General features: G+C 41.2%; 1 protein-coding gene across 1 annotated transcript; it reads left to right on the forward strand.

Annotated features, from left to right (window-relative positions):
* Positions 1–412: 412 nt before the first annotated feature.
* LOC140065756 (nicotinamide N-methyltransferase-like) lies at positions 413–23,342 on the forward strand. Its single transcript, XM_072113327.1, has 3 exons — positions 413–632; positions 19,698–19,905; positions 22,818–23,342. The coding sequence occupies exons 1-3, from the start codon at positions 482–484 to the stop codon at positions 23,239–23,241; spliced, it is 783 nt and encodes a 260-aa protein (XP_071969428.1). The 5' UTR covers positions 413–481; the 3' UTR covers positions 23,242–23,342.
* The last annotated feature ends 1,723 nt before the right edge of the window (positions 23,343–25,065 follow it).

Consider the following 25,065-nt stretch of genomic DNA (forward strand, 5'->3'; position numbering starts at 1 on the left):
ATTCCAGATGCAGATGGAATGTCCTACCAATCTTGTTCAGTTTCTAATGTAAAAAAAAGATAAATGTGTGCATATCCTGAAATCTGAGTCATACGTGTTTGCTATAAACATTACCTGATTTTAAAAAGACATACTTATATTTGAGTTTTGTAGAATCTCAATATTTTCTTTCTATCATTTTCTGATTAAACCTATTGGGTTTGACTGGAATGTAAGTATTCTTGGTGTGTTGGGGATTGCCCCTTTTTACCGTTATATATAAAAAGGGGTTACTGAAGAAGTATAGAAGTCTGCAACATAGTTCAATCTCTTTGATTTCTATGTTTTTTAATATCCCAAGGCAGGAACAGCTGACTCACAAAGCTAACAACTTATGATACGACAGGCGATTCTTACAAACACAGCTTGTAGGTGTTATCGTAAAAAGAACATAATCACTGGTGTAGGGGGAGTCAGTCTCGTAGAGACACAAGTTTAGAACATGGATTCCAGTGCCAATAGGCATTATCTTTTACATGACTTTGATTCGAGAAAGCACCTAGATTACTATTTTTCAGGTAGACCAGAAATGGTCTTTAAAGATGATTATTTGGTATTTCCCATTGAAAGTCTTACAAAAACGTTCACACTGGGTATGTATTTTTCTATGTTTAATTATGTTTGTATACTTTTATTATTGAACTTGTTCCATCCTTGCCAACAGTATCTAAAATTGTTTTAGTGCTAAGTTGAATGACTGTAAAAACTTGTTAATTAATATATGTTTATTAGTTCAACTAGTTGTTGGTCAGGGGGAGATAAATCGGATAACCACACTGCTTATGTCACTTGAACTACTGAGAGCAAAGCAGAGCTTCGGTTATAAAACATGATGAAGAATATGAGGGTCTTAGAGTTGAGTAAACTAACTCCTTCCTCTCTAAAATCTAAAAAAACCTGAGGGGTACTGAAAAAATATATTTTTATGTAATCTGATATCTGGCAATTTCTGGTTTCCAAATTTATGTTCCTGACTTAAATTAATTGATTGCTACTTTGTTTTTAATATCCAGAAGTTAATGCACTGAATTTATTCTGAAATAAATATAGATATAGATAAAGAACGATAATGGCCCACATTTATCAAAACTAGTGCAGTCTGTATTATGTGCAGTTTGCCTGTGGAGTGTGCAGGGTCTGCCAGATTCATCAAAACTGGAGCCCACTCTTCATTAATATGGTGCCCACTGCGCTGCTCTGGAAGTATGCATCATTTTTATTTTGGTGCACTTTGATCATGTCGCAAACTCTGACTAAGTACTAACACATCACTTTTGGTGCACATTTTTCTGTCTTGTCGGACACAGTGCTGCCGAGACTTGCCTAACTTGCTTGTAGATCGCGAAAACAAGGGGTCTCTCAGACCCCATGTCGCTCCGTCAGATTAATGGAGCAGACGGCCACGCATGACTATTTTGCTCCATTAATCTCTATGGAGCTGACGGAGATCTTGATGCACAGTGCTTGCCATTTTCCATCAACTCCATAGAGATTAATGGAGCAGAACTGTCGTGTCTGTCTGCTCCATTAATGTGACAGAGCAACAAGGTCCACCTGATGGACCCCTTGTTTTCACAATCTGTGTGGTTTTCAGCACTGATCAGCAAGTTAACTTTTCTTTGTGGGAAAACTTCTGACTTACAGATGACCCCTAGTTACAATCGGCCCTCTTGATGTTGGTAATTTACTGTACATTAGCCCTGAGCTACAAAGATCAGCTGTAACAGTTATCAAAGGTGTCTGCAATTAAGTTTAGTGTTAATCCTGATTCTTATAAAAACCAAACATTTTTAAAATCCAATTGTTACAGAGACCAAAAATATTTTGGATGGGGTTACAATTATAAAATATACAGTTCCGACTTACATACAAATTCAATTGTACTCATATTATCCTGTTATTATTATCCTGTTACACATATTATATGTGTATGTCTTAAATAAAACTTAATAGAAAACATATAGTATATGTACATGTATACATATTTATATGTATATAATACTCCTATGATTAATATGCTGACATTCTCTGTTCATTGGGACAAATTTGGTCAGCAAGCCACACATAAGAGGAAAAAACATTTGGCTTTAATTAACATGGTTAATTTAAAAATATGTTAAAATATTTCATAATCAACATAATTAAAAGTAAATAACAGTTTAGAGAGCCTGTGCGATTTGTGCAATTGTACTTTTGCTCGCTCTTATATTTTATTTTCCCACTTTTGTTAATTTGTTCTTTATTTAGATGAATGAACTACATCCAAAATTGCACATTACACACCTTAGCATAGAGCCCTAACACTTTCCATTGCATTTGCTGTATTGTGTAAAAAGTAGAGATGAGCGGGTTGGTCAAAATTAGAGTTTGATGAGTTTGTCTAAATTTCGTAATAAAATTTAGTTTGGGACCTGTTCGGACGGAACTTTAACCCGGAAACCAACCCCATTGAAGTTAATGGGAACCCAGATTTTAACACTCTAAAATGGCTGTAAAATGGGGCTAGTAAGGGCTAGAGGGCTTAAAAATGGTAGGAATAACAGGGCAATTCTCCTGTCTACAATGGGCTAGGGAAAGTGCTTAAAATAATAAAATAAACAAATGAACAAATGAGAAATAATAAAGAAATATATTTGACTCTAATTACTCTTTAACTTGAGTTCACCGACATCCTTTGATGTTACTGCAGTTTTTCCCACTACACTAATCAAGGGAGCTGGATCTCCTGCTGTCAGACCCTAGGGAGAAGGTAGAAGTGATTTATTACCGCTTCTGCCTTCTCCTTTCTTCATTGCGCTGAAGTAGGAGAAGGGTGCACATTTCAGTATTTTGTTTTCCGGGTTAAGGGAAAATAATTTTTTTTATTAACTGGATGCTTTGCTTTGATGTACAGCTTATACATAAAGCCACTTGCAGCACCTTCCATTCTGCAGAATTACCACAAATTAGATGTTGCTGTTCCTGTAAGAACCTACATAATATTTTGGTGTCATTGGGGGACATGTATCATATTTTTTTTTCTTAGGTGCATAATTGAGACATTTGGAAGGTTCTTTTTATGCCTTATGTATGATCATGTCTTTTTTCTTGTGATACATGTACAGTTTTTCCTGTCCTGGCAGGCGCAAATTTTGGCTTCTTTTTGAGACTTTTTGTTGCAAATGTCTCAAATCCACATGGACAAAAAACAGAATGCACCATAAGCTGCTAAACTATCACAATCAAATATATTTTATTTAAGTCCAAACAGAAATGAAAAATAGCACATACATTTAAAAGCATTTAAAACATGTAATATACATGGAATGCGACTGGAGAACGTGGTGTGGGTCAACACAGTGCTACCACCTGCAAAAACACTCAGTGGTGAAAAAATATTCCTACCACACAGAATCCGCACAAAATATATATTGGTAAGATGTTTGTAGGGCAAACATGCATATGTCCTAGTATTAAGGTGCCAAACGGATATCGGTTTCTAAAGTGCTAGTGAACAACCAGTAAATAGCCCCAGAGCACGTTTGAGAGATTTGTCCAGAAATAAGTAAACCGAGGCACAAAGTTGCTAGTTACCCGGTAAAGTGCTGAGAGGCAGGCATACAGGTGGAGGAAAGAGAAGGGATGTGAGGCTCCCAAAGCGTTTCTTCAGGGGTATCTCATACCCCTGAGGAAGTCGCCTAGTTCATTTCTGTTTGGACTTAAATAAAATTTATTTGATTGTGATAGTTGAGCAGCTTATGGTGCATTCTGTTTTTCTTGTTGGATTGTTGGTATATTCCATTGCACCAGCTCAGTTGCACCAGCTCAGCTCAGGTTGTGCTGACCATTGCATTGTCTAATGAAATCCACATGGACACAAGCCATGTGAGTGGGTTATATGCAGAGGTGGACACAAGCCATGTGAGGGGATTGTATAAAGGAAAGGAAAAAAGCCATGTGAGGGGGTTATATACAGAAGTGGACACAAACCATGTGAGGGGGTTATATACAGGAGTGGACACAAGCCATGTGAGTGGGTTATATACAGGAGAGGACACAAGCCATGTGAGGGGGTTATATGCACGAGTGGACACAAGCCATGTGAGTGGGTTATATACAGGAGAGGACATAAATCATGTGAGGGGCTTATATAAAGAAGTGGACACAAACCAAGTGAGGGGGTTATATGCAGGAGTGAACACATTCCATGTGAGGGGGTTATATACAGGAGAGGACATAAATCATGTGAGGGGGTTATATGCAGGAGTGGACACAAGCCATGTGAGGGGGTTATATACAGGAGAGGATACAAGCCATGTGAGGGGGTTATATACAAGAAAGAACACAAGCCATGGGTGCGGGTTATATACAGGAGAGGACACAAGCCATGGGTGGGGTTACATATAGGAGAGGACACAAGCCATGTGAGGGGGTTATATACAGGAGAGGACACAAGCCATGTGAGGTGGTTTTATACAGGAGTAGACACAAGCCATGTGAGGGAGATATGTACAGGAGTGGACACAAGCCATGTGAGGGGGTTATATACAGGAATGGACACCAGCCATGTGAGGGGGTTATATACATGAGAGGACACAAGCCATGTGAGGTGGTTTTATACAGGAGTAGACACAAGCCATGTGAGGGAGATATGTACAGGAGTGGACACTACTGTAAATATTGGATTTGAGGCAGTGTCCTGTATTTCTAGGAAATCTAGTCGTACCCCAGGGAGATGACGATATTTAAGGCTGCTGTCTCACAAGGCGTTAAGGGTGAAGTCACATGTTGCATTTGGGTTTTGTTTTCATTACGTTTTGAAAGACATTACAACAGCTGAAGAGAGGTGATTCGCCTAATTACATTTTGTAAATCGATATGTTAACAGTTATGTGATTAGGGAAATCACCTCTCCTCGGCTGTTTTAATGTCATTCAAAACACAATGCGTGACCTCCCCCTTAACGATGCGTGAGTCACGCATCATAATAGTTTGATGTTAACACTGATCACGGGTGTCCTCCTGCAGATCGACCCCAGCAAAGCTGCCGGCGGCTTCAAAAAGATGGCAGCGCATGGGCGCCGCCATCTTGGTGATGATCATTGATCCCTGTGATGTCATCGGGGTAAGGCGATCAGTCGTCATGACAGCCTCGTCTCTTTTTAACCATTTCATTACAATGTGCGATTTGCACATTGTAATGAATGAGGAGGAAAATCCCCATATACTACCATATCGTAGTATTGCAGTATATGGTAGGATCAATCAGACAACCTAAGGTTAAATTACCCTAGGGGGGTCTGAAAGACAGGAAAAGTAAAAATAAAAAAAAGGTTAAAAAAATTATAATTAAAAACCCTAAAAATTAAAATCACCCCCTTTCCCTAGAACTGATATAAATATAAATAAACTGTAAAATAAAATTAAAAATGGCACTTTTTAGCCATTTTGAAAAATATAAAATATTCAATAAAAAGTGAACAAAAGGTCGTACAGTCCAAAAAAAACTGAAGCATTAAAAATGTCATCAAAAGTCGCAAAAAAAAAATCACACAACCCACAGCTCCGTACACCGCAAATACATTTTTTCACCATTTTCACTGCATTTGGAATTTTTTTTCATGTTTCTCAGTACACGGCATGGAATAATAAATGCAATTACTTTGATGTGAAATTTGTTACACAGAAAACTAGCCCTTATAGATTTTTGAAGTTGGGAAGGGAAAAATGGAAATGAAAAAACAAAAAAGGGCCAGGTCACTATGGGGTTACAGGGTTATTAAGGACGCAGGTTTTTTTCGCTCATTTCTTGCTCTCCACCTTCACAAATCCATAACTTTTTCATTTTTATGTGTTATTTATGTTATTTATTATAACATGCCGTGTACTGGAAAGCAGGAAAAAAATTCCAAATGTGAAAAAATTGAAAAAAAAAACACATGTGCGTCACGTTCTTGTGGGCTCAGTTTTTATGACTTTCACTCTACGCTCCAAATAATACATCTACTTTATTCCTTTGTTCGGTCTGATCGCGGTGATACCAAATTTATACAGGTTTTATTGCGTATTAATACATTTTCAAAAATTTAACGAATGTGTACAAAAAAAGGAAAAAAAATTGCCATCTTCTGACACTAATAATTTTTTCATATTTGAGCCAACGTTTTCATTGCTGCTATTTTAAGGACTCTGCAACATTTTTATCACTTTTAATTACTTTTTTATGTCATGTAAAAAGGTGTAAAAGTCGCATTTTGGACAGTTGGGCGCCATTTCCCGTTTCGTAGGTCACCTCCGGTTATAACCGTTTTTATATTTTGATAGATCAGGCATTTTGGGACGTGGTGATACCAAATGTGCGTGTGATTTTTACTGTTTATTATGTTTTATATCAGTTCTAGGGAAAGGGGGGTGATTTGAATTTTTAATATTTTATAAATTTTTTAAACTTTTTTTTTCACAATTTCTTAGATCCCCTAGGGCACATTAACCCTAGATGGTCAGATTGTTCTTACCATATACTGCAATACTACTGTATTGCAGTATATGGAGTTTTTGCATATCATGCAGAAACCTCACAGCCTCGGCTCTGGCGAAGACCCGAGGCTGTCATGGCAACTGATCGCCTCTCCCCGTTGATGTTTGTTGATGTTTGCATTAAGTGCCGCCGGTGACAATTTAACACCCGCGGTCGGGTGAGTGCAATATGCAGAAAAGCCCATCTCTGTATGGAGAAGGCTCAGCCCGTGAGCCCTCTTCATACACCCTTCATAGCTCTGTAGCGGATATATCCGCCGCAGAGCACGATGGGGGTTAAAGCATGTGAAATAATTCCAATTTACATGTTAAAACAGGGTCCATGAAAAAAATCCTTCATTTGCACCTGCCCTGGATCAGGTGAAGATTTGCACCTAAAACATTGAAAAATAAACAAAAAAAGTGATACATAAGTGAAAAGCCACACAAAACAACTGCAAAATATAGATACACAGGCCACTGCACAAGGTGAAGACCAAGGTGTACTTGACAAACGACAGCAAAAGTCGCTGTGAAAGTTGCAAAAACGACAAAATTTGCAAAAGTTAGACAATTAGACTAGCAAAAATAAAGATACATGTCCCCCATTGAGCTGAGGACAATATATATGGACTAAAATGGCATATTTGAGAAAAAAATGCTATTTTTACTCTGCACCATACATTTTGCATTATCTTTGGGTCGCCACCTGTGGTGTAATGCTCACTTCAGGCAGGGGCGTGGCTTGGCCGCGAGAGAAGTTGGCCGCGTGAGCGCTGAGCTCCGTCCACCAGGTTCCTACACAGCGGCAGAACGAGCGGCTCCTCGGTCAATAATGCCGAGCAAGACATCAGCGACCCCCCCGGGGAGGAAACAGGGGGCAAAAGACCCCAGTAATCGGCCGATAGGCCAGTTTTTTAGCGGCTTGGGCGGCAGCAAAGATGGCGCCGAAAGCATGCCCCGCGCCACAAACTCAGCTAAAGCTCGGAGTGAGCGTCTCACATCACCTAGCACAAACTCTGCAGCACAGAAAGCCCGACGATCCTCTCCCATAACTGAGGTGCCTAACAGATGGAGCTAGAATTCCCAGCTGTCTTTCTCACCACATGAATCGTTCCCAGTTCACACAGAAGACGAATGCTGCATGCCTCCACTGTGCCTGCAGCAGGGCTGCAGCTCAGAATCATCATCATCATCTCCAGCTCCCCATATACCAGGAGACTCCAGATCACCGACGAGCAGCCCAGCTAAACAGAAACAAAAGAGACAAGAAAGCTGTAATGAGGTGAGAGCTCATACTGAAATTGGAGATTCACTATCTGCTGAAACTCCATTCCATGAGTATAGACCGAGCCCACCAGGTTCCCAAGCCTTCAAATCTACCGGATACAATACCTCGTGATGTTCTAGCAAGATTTACCTTGTTCCACAGTAAAGAACAACTGCTAACTCTCTCGAGGAAATCCTCGGCTCTACCATCTCCATATGAGTCCCTTAAACTGTTTGTGGACTTACATTGCAAGCCAGGAGAAACCTCGCACCCATTACTTCTCTACTGCGAGATAATGAAATTCTATACAGATGGGGGTTTCCCACCAAATTATTGGTAAAATGCCAAAACGCCATCACTGCGATCAAGACACTTGAAGAAGGATTCGAACTTCTAACTACATGGGGTGTCCCCAAAGAAGCCATTGAAAGAGTGAGAAACAGATCCTCCAAAAATACCAGAATCGACCCAGAATGGCGCACCTGAACTATTCCAGCGAACCTGTTTTGTTTGGAGATGGGTAAGGACATAGCTGAGCAACAACGTTTCCACAATTTTTATCTATTTTCACTTCCCCTCATTGTGTACTTATATCTAAGGAATTTGTACCGTACTGTTAAGTTACTGTGTTAAGTTACAATGGTTAACTTTACTGTTTTGTTAGACCTGAGTCATGCTTGTAACACAACTACACATTTACAACTAGGGCTTACTACGCCAGATAACCTACTTGTGCCTCTCCTACTTTCGAGCTACCTTATAAACCTTACAAATGAGCATTAAACTGATATCACTTAATGTGAAAGGGCTAAATAGTCCTTTCAAAAGCTCATTGCTCAGGAAGGAAGCGTTAGCTAGCAAAGGGGACATAGTGTGCATTCAAGAGACACATATCTGTCAAAACAACCCCCCTAAACTCTCACACCCAAAATTCCAACAAGTGATAGTGTCATCCTATGGGAAAAAGAAAAGAGGGGTTCTTATTGCCTTTAAGGATACACTAGCGGTTACCATACACCAATCCTACACAGACTTGCAAAGTCGTTATATACAGAATATACACTTGTGAACCTATATGCCCCCAATAAGAAGCAAAAACCATTTTTCACTAAACTCTTCAGGAAAATAAATGAAACAAATAGGGGGTTATTAATTATATGTGGGGATTTCAACACTGTTGGTCATAACTCCTCCGACACCACATCCCACTCTCGTCATAGGAATTTCACTTTAAACCAGCTTTTGTGGAAAAATGATCTCTTTGATGTATGGCAAGCCCAACACACATCAGAAAAAGATTATACTCATTTTTCAGCCAGACACCAATCATACTCACGCATTGACATGATCCTTACGGATAGGTTTGTACTGGACAAAACCTCACAATTATCTATAGGTAACATACAGTGGTCTGACCACGTCCCCGTTACCGTAACTTTTTCTGACATATACTCCTGCACCACAGACTTTACATGGAGCGTAAATATGTCCAATATAGCATCTACTAAAAATAGCTCCATTATAGAAAATAAATTAAAAGAGTTTGTGTCACTTAATAATACAAGAGATGTAAGCCCATTTTCACAACGGCTTACACATAAAATGTTCATAAAAGAGGAACTTACAATCCTCAATAGGAGGCTTCGTAGAGAGAGAGAAAGGGAAATCACATCCACACTAATGCACATCCAATTCCTAGAAAGAGAAAACAAAAAAGCAACCTCCCAATCGCATATAACAACCCTTAAGGATTTAAGAGAACACCTCCATAAACTTAGATACTACTCACAAGATCAAAAAGCAGGGACCCTCCTGGCTAGGCGTCTTAAACAGCGTAGCCAAAAGTCCAAATTCCATTTTTATTTCCCATCTAACAAATCCCCAGGCCCTGATGGCTTTCCGGACCTATACTACAAAAAATATGCATCCATCCTCTCACCCCTCCTGCTAAGTGTGTATTCTCTTGCTGCCTCCAAAGGAGAATTCCCAAAGGAAATGCTGGAGGCAATAATTATCACCCTCCCAAAACCAGAGAAAACCCCAGATAGAGCCGCCAATTTCAAGGACATTAAAATATACGCCAAAATTCTCGCTAATAGATTGAAAATAGTACTCCCAGATCTAGTGAACCCAGACCAAGCGGGATTCACTCCAGGCAGACAAGCCTCGGACAATACCAGGCGTATCATTAATTTACTACAACATTGTGAACACCACAAGATCACAGCTTCCTTTGTTACTGTTGAGGCCGAAAAGGCGCTCGACAGAGTGAACTGGGAATATGCCTTTGCTACCCTGAGAGCTTTTGGTATACAAGGGGATATGCTCATGGCCATTAAGGCCCTTAACTCCTACCCATCAGCGACCGTTTTTATAAATGGAGTACACTTTTTTATAAAGGGGTGCCCACTTTCCCCAATAATTTTTGTCTTAACAATAGAACCCCTGGCAATCGCCATCAGATCCAATCCAAGTATTGCAGGGATAAAAGTAGGAGATCAAGATCATCGTATCGCATTGTTTGCTGATGACATTATCTACCAATATAGATATCTCACTAGCACATATTTTTGACATCATGTCAAAATATATTGAAGCTTCCTACTATAAAATGAACAACACAAAATCGCAGATCCTCCCGGTGAATGTAGGACAGCAACAACTTTCAACAATTATCTTAAGGGGAATTATCAGGTAGATTGGAAGGAAAAAAAATCGGTGGACTATTTAGTCATCAGTATCACATACCCGGTGACCAACCTTATTAAATTCAACCATACCCCTCTAATAACCAAAATTGACTCTGAACTAGAAACATACGCAAAACAAACCTTATCATGGTTCGGTAGAATTGCAACCTATTAGATGATGATATTACCTAAATATCTTTACTTATTTCGGACCATACATATCCCACTTCCCAAAACCTTTTTTGTAAAAATTAAAGTCCAATTAAATAAATTTGTTTGGCAAAGTAGAAAACCTAGAATATCCTTTAAAACTTTAACTAAACATAGGACAGTGGGGGGGAGAACTGACCTACAAGACTAACCAACACTAGACCAACACTGGTGGCTAAATTCATCTAACCAACTGTGGTGCTCAATAGAAGAGAGCTACCAATCTAAGGGCTCTCTCAGATCTAGGCTACTGTCTCTCCTTCCAAATGCCTTACTCTACGGGCAACTGATGACGCTTGGCGCAAGCTAAGAACTCGCTCTAAGACTACAACAATCATTCCATTACGTCAGATCCCATTAGATAAGCCGGAATTAAATATCCCTGACTTGAACATCTCCTCCTGGCGTTATCTAGGAATCCACTCTTTAGAGGACATATGGTCAGGAGATGCAATAACACCATTTAATATGCTTATGAGAAAGTATTCCCTTCCTGTAAAGGAATTTTACTCATATATACGGCTACGCCATTTCTTGCAGGAGCGATCAGAAAAAGGCCCTATTTATAGCGAACAATTAGCTAAATTATTACAAGGAAACTCTGATTTCAAAAAGGGAATTTACATCTTCTATAAAATGCTGGGGGAAAAGAAAAGTTTCTCAAGACTTCTCCACATGATACACTGGGAACAAAATATAAACGCACTGTTCACTGATAAACAGTGGAGGGGCGTACTGCACATGGCGAACTCGTATCTTAGATGCACATCTCATTTAGAAGCTATTACCAAAACCCACCTATGCTGGTACTTTACGTCATATAGGCTTAGCAAAATCTTTCCCTCCACATCCAGTTTATGTTGGAGAGAATGCGGCCAAGTGGGTACCCTACTGCATGTTCTTTGGTCATGCCCAGTCATCCGCAATCTCTGGGATGCGACAAACAGAATGCTCTGTGAAATCACTAAAACGAGCATCAGCCTATCTCCTGCCACAGCTCTGTTGCTAATAGATGTTAATACAATCTCTTTATCAAATAGAAATATTGCTACACATCTATTAATGGCCAAATTCATTATCACTAGGCATTGGAAGGAAAGGGACTGCCCTAAGACAGAAGAAGTAACCTCCTTAGTAAATTCCAGTTGTAGATATGAAAAAGCCATCTCACTCCAAAACCACACGCACCACAAGTACCTAAAAGTCTGGAACTTTCTAGCCCATTCTTCACTGAATAAATAGTAAATGTATGCATGTAACTAGGGTCGTAGTTGTTGTTGGTTTCTGTTTAGTTATACAGAATTCTTACAATGGTTTTAAAGGTTTACAATAACTTTAATCAGAGAAATTGTTCAAAGTACATCAGACATAAGGGTATATGAAAGGTTTTAGGTGTCACTTCAAATCGTCAACCCTTATTGGCAGGAATCAGAACGATATGGAAAAGAAAGGACTATTACAACTTTGCCTCGTCTTTCTCATTACGACACAAACTCAGCATGTCGTTCAGGGTAACCCAAGACGATAGATGAAGTATTATTATACCTTATGTACATAGCACTGCTACTCTAAGGATGTTATATCCTGCAATGATATATGTAATTGTAATATTCCCATGTTGAACTTTGATGTAATGTTGGATTGAGAAAGTGACATTTCCTTTCATGTATGTTTACTTTGAAAAAACAATTAAAAAAGTAATTTAAAAAAATTGCTCACTTCACACCTAGAGGGATGTTTTTTGAGGGATGTAGTTTCCAAAATGAGTCATTTTAAGTTTTTTATTTTACTGTGCTGGTCCCTCAGGGGATCTTCAAGTGCTGCATGGTGACAAAAAACAATTTGTGAAATGTCTATGCTCCGAATACCAGTCCATACCTTCTGAGCCCTGCTGTGTGCCCACACCATAGATTATTGCCATATATGGGATAGTTACATACCTTCGGGAACCTGCATGATGATTTTCATCGACCTTTGACTTTTCACTGCCTCACACATGTAGATATGAACATGGCATTCTGTAGGAGCTGCTACACAGATTCAGGTTTGCACTTTGAATTTTCTTTCTAGCCTTGGGATATCAATCCCAGTGTCTGACCATTATAATCTGTTTTGGTCAGAGAGGATGAGCTCGGGCTGGATGCATTTGTTTTGCTAATCTTCCCTCATACTGTCCTTATCAGTGACAGGCAAGAAGCAACTATGAACAGTAGTGAGTTGGGATTTCTCTTTGTGCATCTAGAGGCTGTGTTCACAAAAATTCCACTAATATTCTGTTTGTATTCTATACAAATTGCAATGCGACCCGGATGATAGGCAATAAAAATGTGAGTGTAAGTGTAAAGTGTAAAGGTAACCATATAAATGTAAACGCAAACACTGTGTAAACACCATGTAAACATAAAGACAAATGTCATGTAAATGCAAATGCAAATGCCATGCCGATATAAACTTGCAACTTGTTATGTGCCCCATACAGATCCCCTTGTTATGTGCCCATATAGATCTTCCTGTGTTCTCCCTCTCACCTCACTGTGCATCTCTGTGCACTGCTTCTCCCTGCAGGTAATGTGATCGTGACATCATCACAGGTCCTGCAGGGAAAGCAGTGAACACTAGGATCGCGAAGAGAGAGAGAAGGATGCCCGGGCAGTGGGACCTGATGTCCTGCTGACCCAGGGAGATCCGTGGCACGAGCCCCGGGGCACGAGACCTAGCAACGCCCCTGCCGGCCACCACATAAGGGATACCCCATATCGAAGCATGGAGGACCACAAAGCTCCCCAAGGAATTTAAGTGCATTGTGTGTAAATGAAAGGGAAGAGATTTACTCACTTATTACTACGGTTAATAGCACTCTTGGTGTTCAAATTTGAAATTCGGGAAATGCTGAATGGAAACAATTTATCATTTTAACTTCCATTAATGAGAAATTGAAAAATGTTTCAATTTTTTCAGGGCAGAGTGTAAGCGTGAACGGAGAACTTCTTTCTTCTCCTCCTTGTGTCGCCAATAAGATTTTAATGTTTAATGGAAACTTTGTCGTGCCTGCATCAAAGTGTGCTTGTTCTCCGCTTTCTTTGGTTTGTATTTGGGTGAAGCAGGGTTGCCACCCAACATTCGGCACTGTTGAGTATCCGGACAACTCATTTGTCAGTGACTGGCACTGGAGCATTTAGTAGCTCATTTGACTCAGAGACAAGAACATTCTCCTCTGCATCTCCCCAGCCACGCCCATAAGCTGCTATGGTTGTCACTCAACTCCTCCTCTTCCTACTCATTCTCCTGCTCCAAAACTGTTCCTAGGCTTGAAAGTGCAGTAGCAGATCACCAGTCTGGGAACCACCCCTGCAAGCCTTGAGTGGATTAGCATTCACATGTTCCTTCTCTTCTTCCTTACATTCTCTGTCATGGCCTGAAGAGCTTTTTCTAGCAGGTTAAAGATGTGAATTGTAAACCTCATGATGGAATCATCAGCGCTGACTATATTGATGGCATATATTGGAAGCAGTGCAGCACCAATCAAATGTCCTTCAGGGAGGCCCAGTCATTGGTGGTGAAGTGCTGCTTGTCATTACTTCTCCTCACCTGGGCATTCTGGAGATGGAATTCCAGAATTCCCTGCTGCTGGCACAATCTTTCCAGAATATGTAAGGTGGAATTCCACCCAGTTGGTACATATGAGGTGGTGGATGAGTAGGCAAAAGTTCCTGCACAGTGTAGATAGGTGAGCAACAGCAGGGTGTGAATGTCCAAAATACACACGGCACACACTTTCAGCAGCAGCTCCAACAGGTCTCTATCGTTGGCCAGGGACCTTTGCATCATCAAGTTGAGCACATGTGGAATACATAGGGCATTTGTCAACCTAGCTCAGCCCAAAGATGCTACAAGGATCCGGCTGTTGTTGCACACCACCTTGCCAGGCTGGAGGTTCAGCGGCAGCAACCACTCATCTGTCTACTCCTGGATCACAGTCCACAGTTCCCAGTGTATTCTTTCAAGCAGACAGATGAGCTTTACCACAACCTGCTGCCATTTACCCATAGTTTTACACAAGTCATGCTATGCTGACTGGATGAGGAAGCAGGAGAGGAGGATGCGGAGTAGGAGGAGAAAACTGCTGGCAAGGGGTGATGTCTGGGAATTGTGGGTGGGGGCAGATTGTAAGCCAGCCACTACATTGACCAAGTAAGCAGTTATGGACATGTAACATTGCTTCCTTTGCTTACTGGTACACATGTAAGTAGTGAGGTGTACTTTGGGACAGGGCACAGTGCACACCTGTTTGTCCAAAACCTGTTGGTGCAGGGCTGGGACTCCTGCCAGGAAAAGTAGTGGCTGCCAGGTTAATGTGGGAGCACTTGAACTTAGGAGCTACTGTGGAAACATTTTGACTATTAGCCACCGTGGGGGCACTGTGATTGTTGGCTACTTTGGAGGTCACCTTACTATATTGGTGGCTGTGGTGGTATAATAGTGGGGAGTAAGTATTAAGTATTTGTATTAAACAGGTGAAGGATATGACAATTAAGTAAGGAACTTAAAGTGTAAACGTCATTTCAAAAAACTTTTGATATGTTGTAGGGCAGGTGATTTTAAGCCCTTTTGCAATTGGATTAGTTACCCGAATCTTGCTCCTTCCTCTTGTATTCTGCAGACTTCCCCTAGATGGCAGTGACTGCTCATATGTCTGTTACTATGGACATTCCCTCTTCATAAAGGAGACTAGGGAACAGGAGACACGCCCCCCTCCCCCTCTCCCTGCAGCCAGCTGATCACCTCATGGCTTACTGTCCCAGCAGTCATGTGCAGGGAGAAGCCATGACTAAAGTAATAACCAAACACCTAAACTTCTCTCTCCTCAGCTTTCCCTACACCTGTATGCTGTATAAAGAAATAATCCACACAGACAGAAACCATAGCTCCCAACCGTCCCGATTTTGACGGGACTTTCCCGCTTTTCGTACCCCTGCCCCGCGTCACGGGCAGCTATGATATTGTCACGAATTTTCCCCCCAGGTCCCGCTTTGTCCCGGCGCTGTGTCCGCATAGTAAATACTTTGAAAGTCTGAACTCACAGTACAGAATGGCTTCTACAGACATCGGGAGGGAATCCTTTTCAGAGAAGTGTCGGGCTTAGCGCAGAGCAGGGACCACGTCATCAGATCTGTCCATATATGGTCACTGCATCTCCTAGGGTTCCCCAGAGCAGACATCGGGCAGGGAATCCTTTTCAGAGAAGTGTCGGCTCAGCCGGAGAGCAGGGACCACGTCATCAGCTTCAGATCTCTATCTGTCCATATATGGTCTCCAGGTCTTCCCCAGACACAAGCTCTTTATATAATTAAATTACATAAAGTTGTGCCCAGGCTGAGATTCGAACCTGGGACCCTCTGCACCATAGACAGGAGCTTAACTAACTGAGCTATAAGCCCAGTGATACAGAGCTGAGGATTTCTGGTAAGTAAGACATGTTATCTGCCATTTACACTGTGACACAGACTAATGCACTGATATATAGAGAGGGATCTTCTCAGAGATTATTATTGTAATTATTCAGACTATTATTATTATTATTATTATTATAAATTTTATTATTATGGAGATGATTATTAATAATGGTAAAAATAATAATAATCATCTCAATAATAATAATAATAATAATAATAATAATAATAGTCTCAATAATTACAATAATCTGAGAAGATCCCTCCCTATATACCAAGGCAGTATATAGTTCTTAGTTACCAAAATTCTCCACTTGTTAATCACTGAGGTTATAGCTCAGTGGGTTGAGGCGCTGTGTTATTATTGTACATGGACACTGCAGGTTCTGGGTTCAAATCCCAATGAAGATAACTTTTTTTTTTTTTTTTTAAATTATGATTTTTATTATTTTTAATATGGTTAAAATTTGGGGCGTGGCCAGGGAGTGATTGGGGGTGTGGCTTAGGGGGATCGCCGCGTGCCGCCATTTTGTCCCTCTTTCCTTTTCCCAAATGTTGGGAGGTATGAGAAACTGCAGCCCCCCTCCCCCCATCATCTCACACAAGGAATCACACAAGGAAGTGGCAGGAGACACTCTCCAAGCTCTGCCCTCATGTGCTGTGCTGGAGTGATAGATAGATAGATAGATAGATAGCTAGATAGATAGATAGGCCACTTTATTAGGTACACCTGTCCAACTGCTCGTTAACACTTAATTTCTAATCAGCCAATCACATGGCGGCAACTCAGAGCATTTAGGCATGTAGACATGGTCAAGACAATCTCCTGCAGTTCAAACCGAGCATCAGTATGGGGAAGAAAGGTGATTTGAGCACCTTTGAACGTGGCATGGTTGTTGGTGCCAGAAGGGCTGGTCTGAGTATTTCAGAAACTGCTGATCTACTGGGATTTTCACGCACAACCATCTCTAGGGTTTAAAGAGAATTGTCCGAAAAAGAAAAAACATCCAGTGAGCAGCAGTTGATGCCAGAGGTCAGAGAAGAATGGGCAGACTGCTTTGAGCTGATAGAAAGGCAACAGTGACTCAAATCGCCACCCGTTACAACCAAGGTAGGCAGAAGAGCATCTCTGAACGCACCGTACGTCAAACTTTGAGGCATATGGGCTACAGCTGCAGAAGACCACACCGGGTGCCACTCCTTTCAGCTAAGAACATGAAACTGAGGCAATTTGCACAAGCTCATCGAAATTGGACAGTAGAAGATTGGAAAAACGTTGCCTGGTCTGATGAGTCTCGATTTCTGCTGCGACATTCTGATGGTAGGGTCAGAATTTGGCGTCAACAACATGAAAGCATGGATCCATCCTGCCTTGTATCAACATATCAGGCTGGTGGTGGTGTCATGGTGTGGGGAATATTTTCTTGGCACTCTTTGGGCCCCTTGGTACCAATTGAGCATCGTTGCCATGCCACAGCCTACAGAGTATTGTTGCTGACCATGTCCATCCATTTATGACCACAATGTACCCAACATCTGATGGCTACTTTCAGCAGGATAATGCACCATGTCATAAAGCTGAAATCATCTCAGACTGGTTTCTTGAACATGACAATGAGTTCACTGTACTCAAATGGCCTCCACAGTCACCAGATCTCAATCCAATAGAGCATCTTTGGGATGTGGTGGAATGGAAGATTCGCATCATGGATGTGCAGCCGACAAATCTGCGGCAACTGTGTGATGCCATCATGTCAATATGGACCAAAATCTCTGAGGAATGCTTCCAGCACCTTGTTGAATCTATGCCACGAAGAATTGAGGCAGTTCTGAAGGCAAAAGGGGGTCTAACCCGTTACTAGCATGGTGTACCTAATAAAGTGGCCGGTGAGTGTAGATGATAGATAGATAGATAAATAGATAGATAGACATTAGATAAATAGATAGATAGATAGATAGCTCTGGTGTCATTGGTCAGCACCATGCGCTTGTGATGAGGTGACAGGAGGCAGGCTCCGCCCCTTCATCTTGCTGATTTTAGGTTTTTGAGAGCTGGAAACCATGGTTGCTATGGGACAAAAGAGGTACTAAATGAGGACCGAGAGGCAAAATACTTTGAGGAATGATTCCCAGGGACACCTGGAGCAGAATTATGTATTTTTGTTTCTTTTTTTTTTTGCTCAGAATGACGGTTACACTTTAAACCTATGTTGTGCCAAAACTGCTATGATAAATAATTGCTAACAGAAGCGGACATTGTGACCAGGTAGAAGAAAAGAATTGAAAAATCAAAGACGTCATCTTTGACTCTTCTCCTATGAGGGTGACTTACATGAAGACAGTAGTATACTACATCAACATTATTATCCATTATCAGACACTGTAATTAATTGCACTCTAAGGCTGTCTCATTCTTCTGATTATAGTGATTTAATTTTGTCTGATTAAATTTGTAGAATTTAGTAATTTTTTTTTTTCTAAATACGTTTGTTGGTACTACACAATGGAGACAATTTATTAAGATTGGCATTTTAAACTTCAGTTTTATAATTACCCCAGCTTGCATCTCAGTGCCTATATCTACTAAGTGGGCCTGGCCTCTTAGTTAATTAGGTGCACACTCTGCCACTTCAGACCTAATCTGGCAAGCAGCGGTGGACTGGGAATTTATAATGGCCCTGGAAGAAGTTTGTAGATGGTCTAAATCAACATATACAGCACAGCAAATAAGACTCATACTACCTCCCTTATACAGGAATAAAGCTTCTTTTTTAAGAGAACACAACTTAATACTTACTTATACTGTATATACAAAAAAACTATAATACTGCCTCCTATGTACAAGAATATAGCACTGTAATACTGCTTCCTATGTACAAGAATATAGCTACTATAATACTGCCCCCTATGTACAGGAATATAACTACTATAATACTGCCCCCTATGTACAAGAATATAACTACTATAATACTGCCCCCTATGTACAAGAATATAACTACTATAATACTGCCCCCTATGTACAAGAATAGAACTACTATAATACTGCCTCCTATGTACAAGAATATAGCACTGTAATACTGCTTCCTATGTACAAGAATATAACTACTATAATACTGCCCCCTATGTACAGGAATATAACTACTATAATACTGCTTCCTATGTACAAGAATATAACTACTATAATACTGCCCCCTATGTACAGGAATATAACTACTATAATACTGCCCCTATGTATAAGAATATAACTACTATAATACTACCCCCTATGTACAAGAATATTACTACTATAATACTGCTGCTATGTACAAGAATATAACTACTATAATACTGCCCCCTATGTACAAGAATAACTACTATAATACTGCCCCCTATGTATAAGAATATAACTACTATAATACTGCCCCTATGTAAAAAAAATAAAAAAAAATGTACTGTCAATTTTTCTCACAATAGACATGAGGCATGGTTTACCTTCCAGATCTTTGTCAGATTGGGCATATAAGATGAGATGATAAGTTTTAATTTTCATCATTTTTTCCACAGGTCATATCAGAGGAGATATCTTAATTGACCTTAGTGCTAGTTCCTTTATTCATCATCTGTACGCAGCCTGTGAGTTCTTCAAACACACCATAGTCCTGAAGGTAAAAGACAGATGCATCATGGAGCTGAAGAGATGGGTGGACACACGTACAGGAGCATTCGACTGGTGTCATGTTGCACAACTTCATGCAGACATAAAAGGAATAAGGTGAAACATTTATTTAAATAAAATCTTCCATTAAAATCAAGCATGATAAACCAAGGACATTACGTCCCCATTCACATGGATGTAATTGTGGCAATAATAGAAGTCTATGGCACCCTGCCATGGTGTGATGAGCACACAGCAGCTGCATCACAAAATATAGGACATGTCCTATATGTGGGCAGATTTGTGGATAAGTAGCCCTCTCCTTTCTACTTGATTGTGTGCAATACCCTGGATCTAATCCAGGTGAGCAAACGACCATGTGAATAAGGTCTTACTCTTTGATAAAGACACCATGACTGTGGTAATCTTCTTATATTTGTTATCCACGGCCTCCTTCCTTCTAAAATCAACTTATGCTAATGAGTATAACGAGCTGTGTGGGCATTATCAGAGCACCTTAGTGCTGCAGATTCATGGATGTTAAAATGTTTCTTTTAACAGGACATGCAAGGGGGGAGGGGAGGCCATGGATAACAAATGTAAAAGGGTTACTACAGTCACAGTGTCTAGATCTATGAGTAAGTATCCCTTGTTTATCATGCTCACCCTTGTCTTACCAAAGTTATGGCATTTTCTGTTCTGAAAGTGTTTGACAAAAATCTTTCTCACCAGAGGTGAAGTGGGTGGAGACTAATATCTGTCAGGCTATGCCCTCAGGCTGAGGCCAGTTAGCTTGCTCACAGATCCTGTGATGCCTTATGTTCTCTCTCAAATTAATTTAGCATTAGATCCATGTAGTTTCCCACATGTAAATCCATTGAACGCTGCACATACAGGAAATTTATGGTGACAGCCTGGCAGCTTCCATCACATGGAGGAGCAGGGAACATCACATGGAGGAGCAGGGAACATGTACAGTACATACAGGATGTATATGGTGACAGCCTGGCAGCTTCCATCACATGAAGGAGCGGGGATATGTAATAAGTGAAAGAAAACCAGTTTGATGAAGTCTATAGGTCAATAGCTTATCTACACAGAGATGTTAGTGCCAATGACAAGGTGGGAAAGGGAGCAGCATGAGGTGCAGAGAGAGACAGAAAGTTCTGTAGAATCACAGGCTGGAATGGAGCAAGTGATAGGGAACAGGAGATATCTTGTAACTCACTATTATGTGTAGGAAACATCTGTATCCACAGTCTTGAACACATTCAGTTTTGCTACATTCACGGAGAGTGGTCTGTCACATGTCCTCATCCTCTGTGAGCAGGGAGAAGCAGCCCTTGCCTTCCCATAAAACCATCAGATAAATAAACTGTGGACTCCAGGGCTTATTAGCACAGGTAGAGGAAGCAGTTACTGCCGCACTGAAGTAATCTGTGGCATATAGCAAAGAAACTGCTGTATATAGGTAGCAAAGATAGTAGACAAAGTTGTTTTACATCCTGAAAGCCATTGATTTGTGGAAAAAAACCTTTAGGCTATATTCACACTGCCGTTGCCCGCCCGTACCGTACCGTAGCGGGCAACGGCAGTGTACGGGGAGAGGAGGAGGAGGTGAGCGCAGCTCACCCCCGCCCCTCTCCATAGCAACCTATGGCGCACGGCGCCGTATTACGGGAAAAGAGAGGACAGGTCCTATCTTTTTCCCGGGTACGGAACGGTACGGTGCCGCACGTGTGCTGCACCGTACCGCTCCCGTAGGGTGCCGTGCGCCCATAGAAGTGTATGGGGGACGTATATCGGCCGTATATACGTCGGCCGTATATACGTCCCCCATACGTTAGTGTGAATGTAGCCTTACAGTTATCCTTTAATTATAACTGTATTAGGATTGTTATTGTACTTGTCACTACTGTATTAAAGGGGACATGTTATCAGAAATTGACTTTATACTATATACCATACTATACTATATACCACTACCAGTATGTTGTCAAGCAACTGAGCAGCTTCTAGATCAGTGGTGGCGAACCTATGGCACGGGTGCCAGAGGCGGCACTCAGAACCCTTTCTGTGGGCACCCGGGCCATCGCCCCAGCGCACCAGACAGGACTCAAAGAATCTTCCTGCAGTTCCAAGCAACTTAAAAGATGCTGCTTTCAGTCATATTTTGATACTGACTTCGCTCCTTGGGACTGTAGGAAAAGGGAGAATGAGTAAACGATTCTCCCTCTTGAGAACGATTTTTGCTGTACAGAGGGACACTGGAAAGACGCTAAAATGATGAAAATTTTCCATCTTTCTACTGTGTTGCTGTCCTCAGGAGGCCAATATGATTGCAAGTTGTTGAACAGGGAGCAATAAGTTACTGCTTTAATTTTTGGTTGGCACCTTGCGATAAATAAGGGGGGTTTTGGGTTGAAGTTTGGGCGCTCGGCCGCTAAAAGGTTCGCCATCACTGTTCTAGATGATGTTTCTTTCATGGCCCAGGGTGGTGGCATCATCCAGAAAATCAACTTCGAAGTAAAATGTAAATTGGTTTTAAAAATTCAAGGAGGAAGAGAGTTTAACACTGAAATCACGCTTCCATGTCTCAGTTCACTGTAATTATGGTCCATCATCCAGGGACATCATTGACCAGATGTCCTAAAGTCCAGCACATCATGTCAATCACATAGGAGGAGGTCATCAGAGGCAGGGAAGCTTGACTTGAGTGTTAATCTCTCTGTCTCCTTGACTTTATACAACCAATTTTCATCTCATTTCAAAGTTGATTTTCTGGATGATGTCACCACCCTGGGCCATGAAAGAAACATGCCAATTACCGTATTTATCCTCAGCAAAGTATTTATATTGATAATGTACTTTGTTTTAATGGACAATTTGTACTTATACTGCTGTGTCAAGCTACCATCTAAATCTATCCAAAAGTGCTGAAAGCCTATAATCCAAATCATACTACTAAACTTTAATGCTGTTCTATTGGGGCTGACTGTGGCATAATACATTTTTCTAATTTATTTCAGTGAACAGATAGAAGACAAACAAGGAAAAGTGCGATCAGCGCTGCAACATGTGATAAAATGTAACCTTGGGAAAGAAAACATGACGGAGCCAATAGATTTACCACCAGCCGATTGTATCATCTCTGCTTTGCTACTAGAACATATCTGCAAAGACCAAGATGATTACATTAAATATATCAGAAAGTTCTCAAGGTTGCTAAAACCCGGAGGACACATTATAATATTTGGGGCTGTAGGTGCATTGTATTTGACAGTTGGGGAACACAAGATTCAAGTTTTCAATTATGATGAGGAGTTTGCCAGGAAAACTCTAGTTGGGGAAGGTTTTGTTATTGATTCCTGTGAGGTAAAAAATAGATCAAATGTCAGTGATCTCATTGACTATGTGGGGGTTATATTCATTGCAGCTCACAAGGAAAAGTAGATCATAGTATTCCTTAATGGGGTGTGCCCGCAAAAGAAAATTCTCAATCCCCTAGTGATGTTTAAACAATAAACAGTATAATAATAATGATAATAAAGATACTTTTTAACCCCTTCCTTTACAATCTGACTCAGTTTTATTGCTGTTTTTGCTTCTGTCCTCTGTGCTACGAGATGCTGTTTTGCTATATTATCAGGGCTTAAGTTTATATACACTTTCATTTAGATTTTGAATACTCACTAGAAAGTAGACACAGAAAGAAAGCTGAAATAGATCAGATAACGAGATCCATTAGATGCATATAACACACCATGAGATTCTCAGCCCTGCAGTATTCTCAGCCATAACATACAAGGTCAGCTCAGCTTCCCCCCAGGATAAAGAAATTGAGGCACATTTACTAAGGGCTCTGTGCCAGTTGTATGGTGGACTTTACATGTTCTTTTCAGTGCAAACTGCTTATACAGGTATTTAAGAAGTGTCTGCACCACAGACACATTCCTGCACCAAAGGTGGTGTTCCAGTGTTTAGTCGGACCGCCCGACAGAAGTGTGTCACATGGCCTGTGTTAAAGGTGCACCCAAAAAAAGTGGTGCACTTTGTCAGAGCAGTGCAGGGAGCGCTAGATTCATGAAGAATGGGCATCAGAAATCTGCACTATACACAGTCAAACTGCACTTAGAGTAGTTTGCACTGTTCCTAGTAAACACACCCCATTATCTGTAGGGTAGATGTAGTGTATGAGCTCGTCGTGGAATGCAAAGGGCCAATACAAAGAGCAAAGAAGCATCGGACAGGATAAGAATCTGTCCTGTCTAAGACTAGACTTCTGATTTAAGTTCAGAACCTGGGGAAACCTAAATTGTATATACCAAGACTGATAAAAACAGGAATTATACCTTTGAAATGCTGCATTTGGGACATTTTTCAGACATTTACCTTATATACTCGAGTATAAGCCTAGTTTTTCAGCACAAAAAATGTGCTGAAAACCCCAAACTCGGCTTATACTCGAGTCAAAAAAATAAATATATCTAAACTCACCTTTCCGGCGACCCCTGTATATCTTCTGTGCGATCTGTCTGGCAGCGGCGGCAGGCTATATACACTGAAGCAGGGGCTGGCAGGCTATGTACACTGGGGCAGGGGCTGGCAGGCTATGTACACTGGGGCAGGGGCTGGCAGGCTATGTACACTGGGGCAGGGGCTGGCAGGCTATGTACACTGGGGCAGGGGCTGGCAGGCTATGTACACTGGGGCAGGGGCTGGCAGGCTATATACACTGGGGCAGGGGCTGGCAGGCTATGTACACTGGGGCAGGGGCTGGCAGGCTATATACACTGGGGCAGGGGCTGGCTGGCTATATACACTGGGGCAGGGGCTGGCTGGCTATATACTGGGGAGGCTGTGACCAATGCATTTCCCACCCTCGGCTTATACTCGAGTCAATAGGTTTTCCCAGTATTTTGTGGTAAAATTAGGGGCCTTGGCTTATACTCGGGTCGGCTTATACTCAAGTATATACGGTATACAGGATTTATTCTGACTAACTCTATGGTGATTAGTTGGACCAAACTTTATCCAATGGGTCCGCCAACTGGGTGGGCCCGGGTAATTGGGGCTATCTCAGCGATGGGTTTGGGGGCTATCTCTGAGCAGTGCTCATTGCAGCGGGGCACATGGCAGGGTATCCCTTGTCGCCCTTGCTGTTTACACTAGCTATAGAGCCATTGGCTTGTTGGATCTGGCAGCATGATAGTATTCATGGCTTTCTGTATAGTGGGGGGAAGAGAAAATCGCATTATACGCAACCAACGTCTTGCT

The sequence above is a fragment of the Engystomops pustulosus genome, chromosome 6 (genome assembly GCF_040894005.1).
Source record: "Engystomops pustulosus chromosome 6, aEngPut4.maternal, whole genome shotgun sequence".
Taxonomy (NCBI): Eukaryota; Metazoa; Chordata; class Amphibia; order Anura; family Leptodactylidae; genus Engystomops; species Engystomops pustulosus.

Bases quoted from the DNA above. Each gene is read 5' to 3' on its own strand.
- LOC140065756 (XM_072113327.1), top strand. From the start codon at position 482: ATGGATTCCAGTGCCAATAGGCATTATCTTTTACATGACTTTGATTCG. The intron at 633-19,697 runs GTATGTATTTTT...TTTTTTCCACAG, and splicing joins TACAAAAACGTTCACACTGG to GTCATATCAGAGGAGATATC. The intron at 19,906-22,817 runs GTGAAACATTTA...AATTTATTTCAG, and splicing joins GCAGACATAAAAGGAATAAG to TGAACAGATAGAAGACAAAC.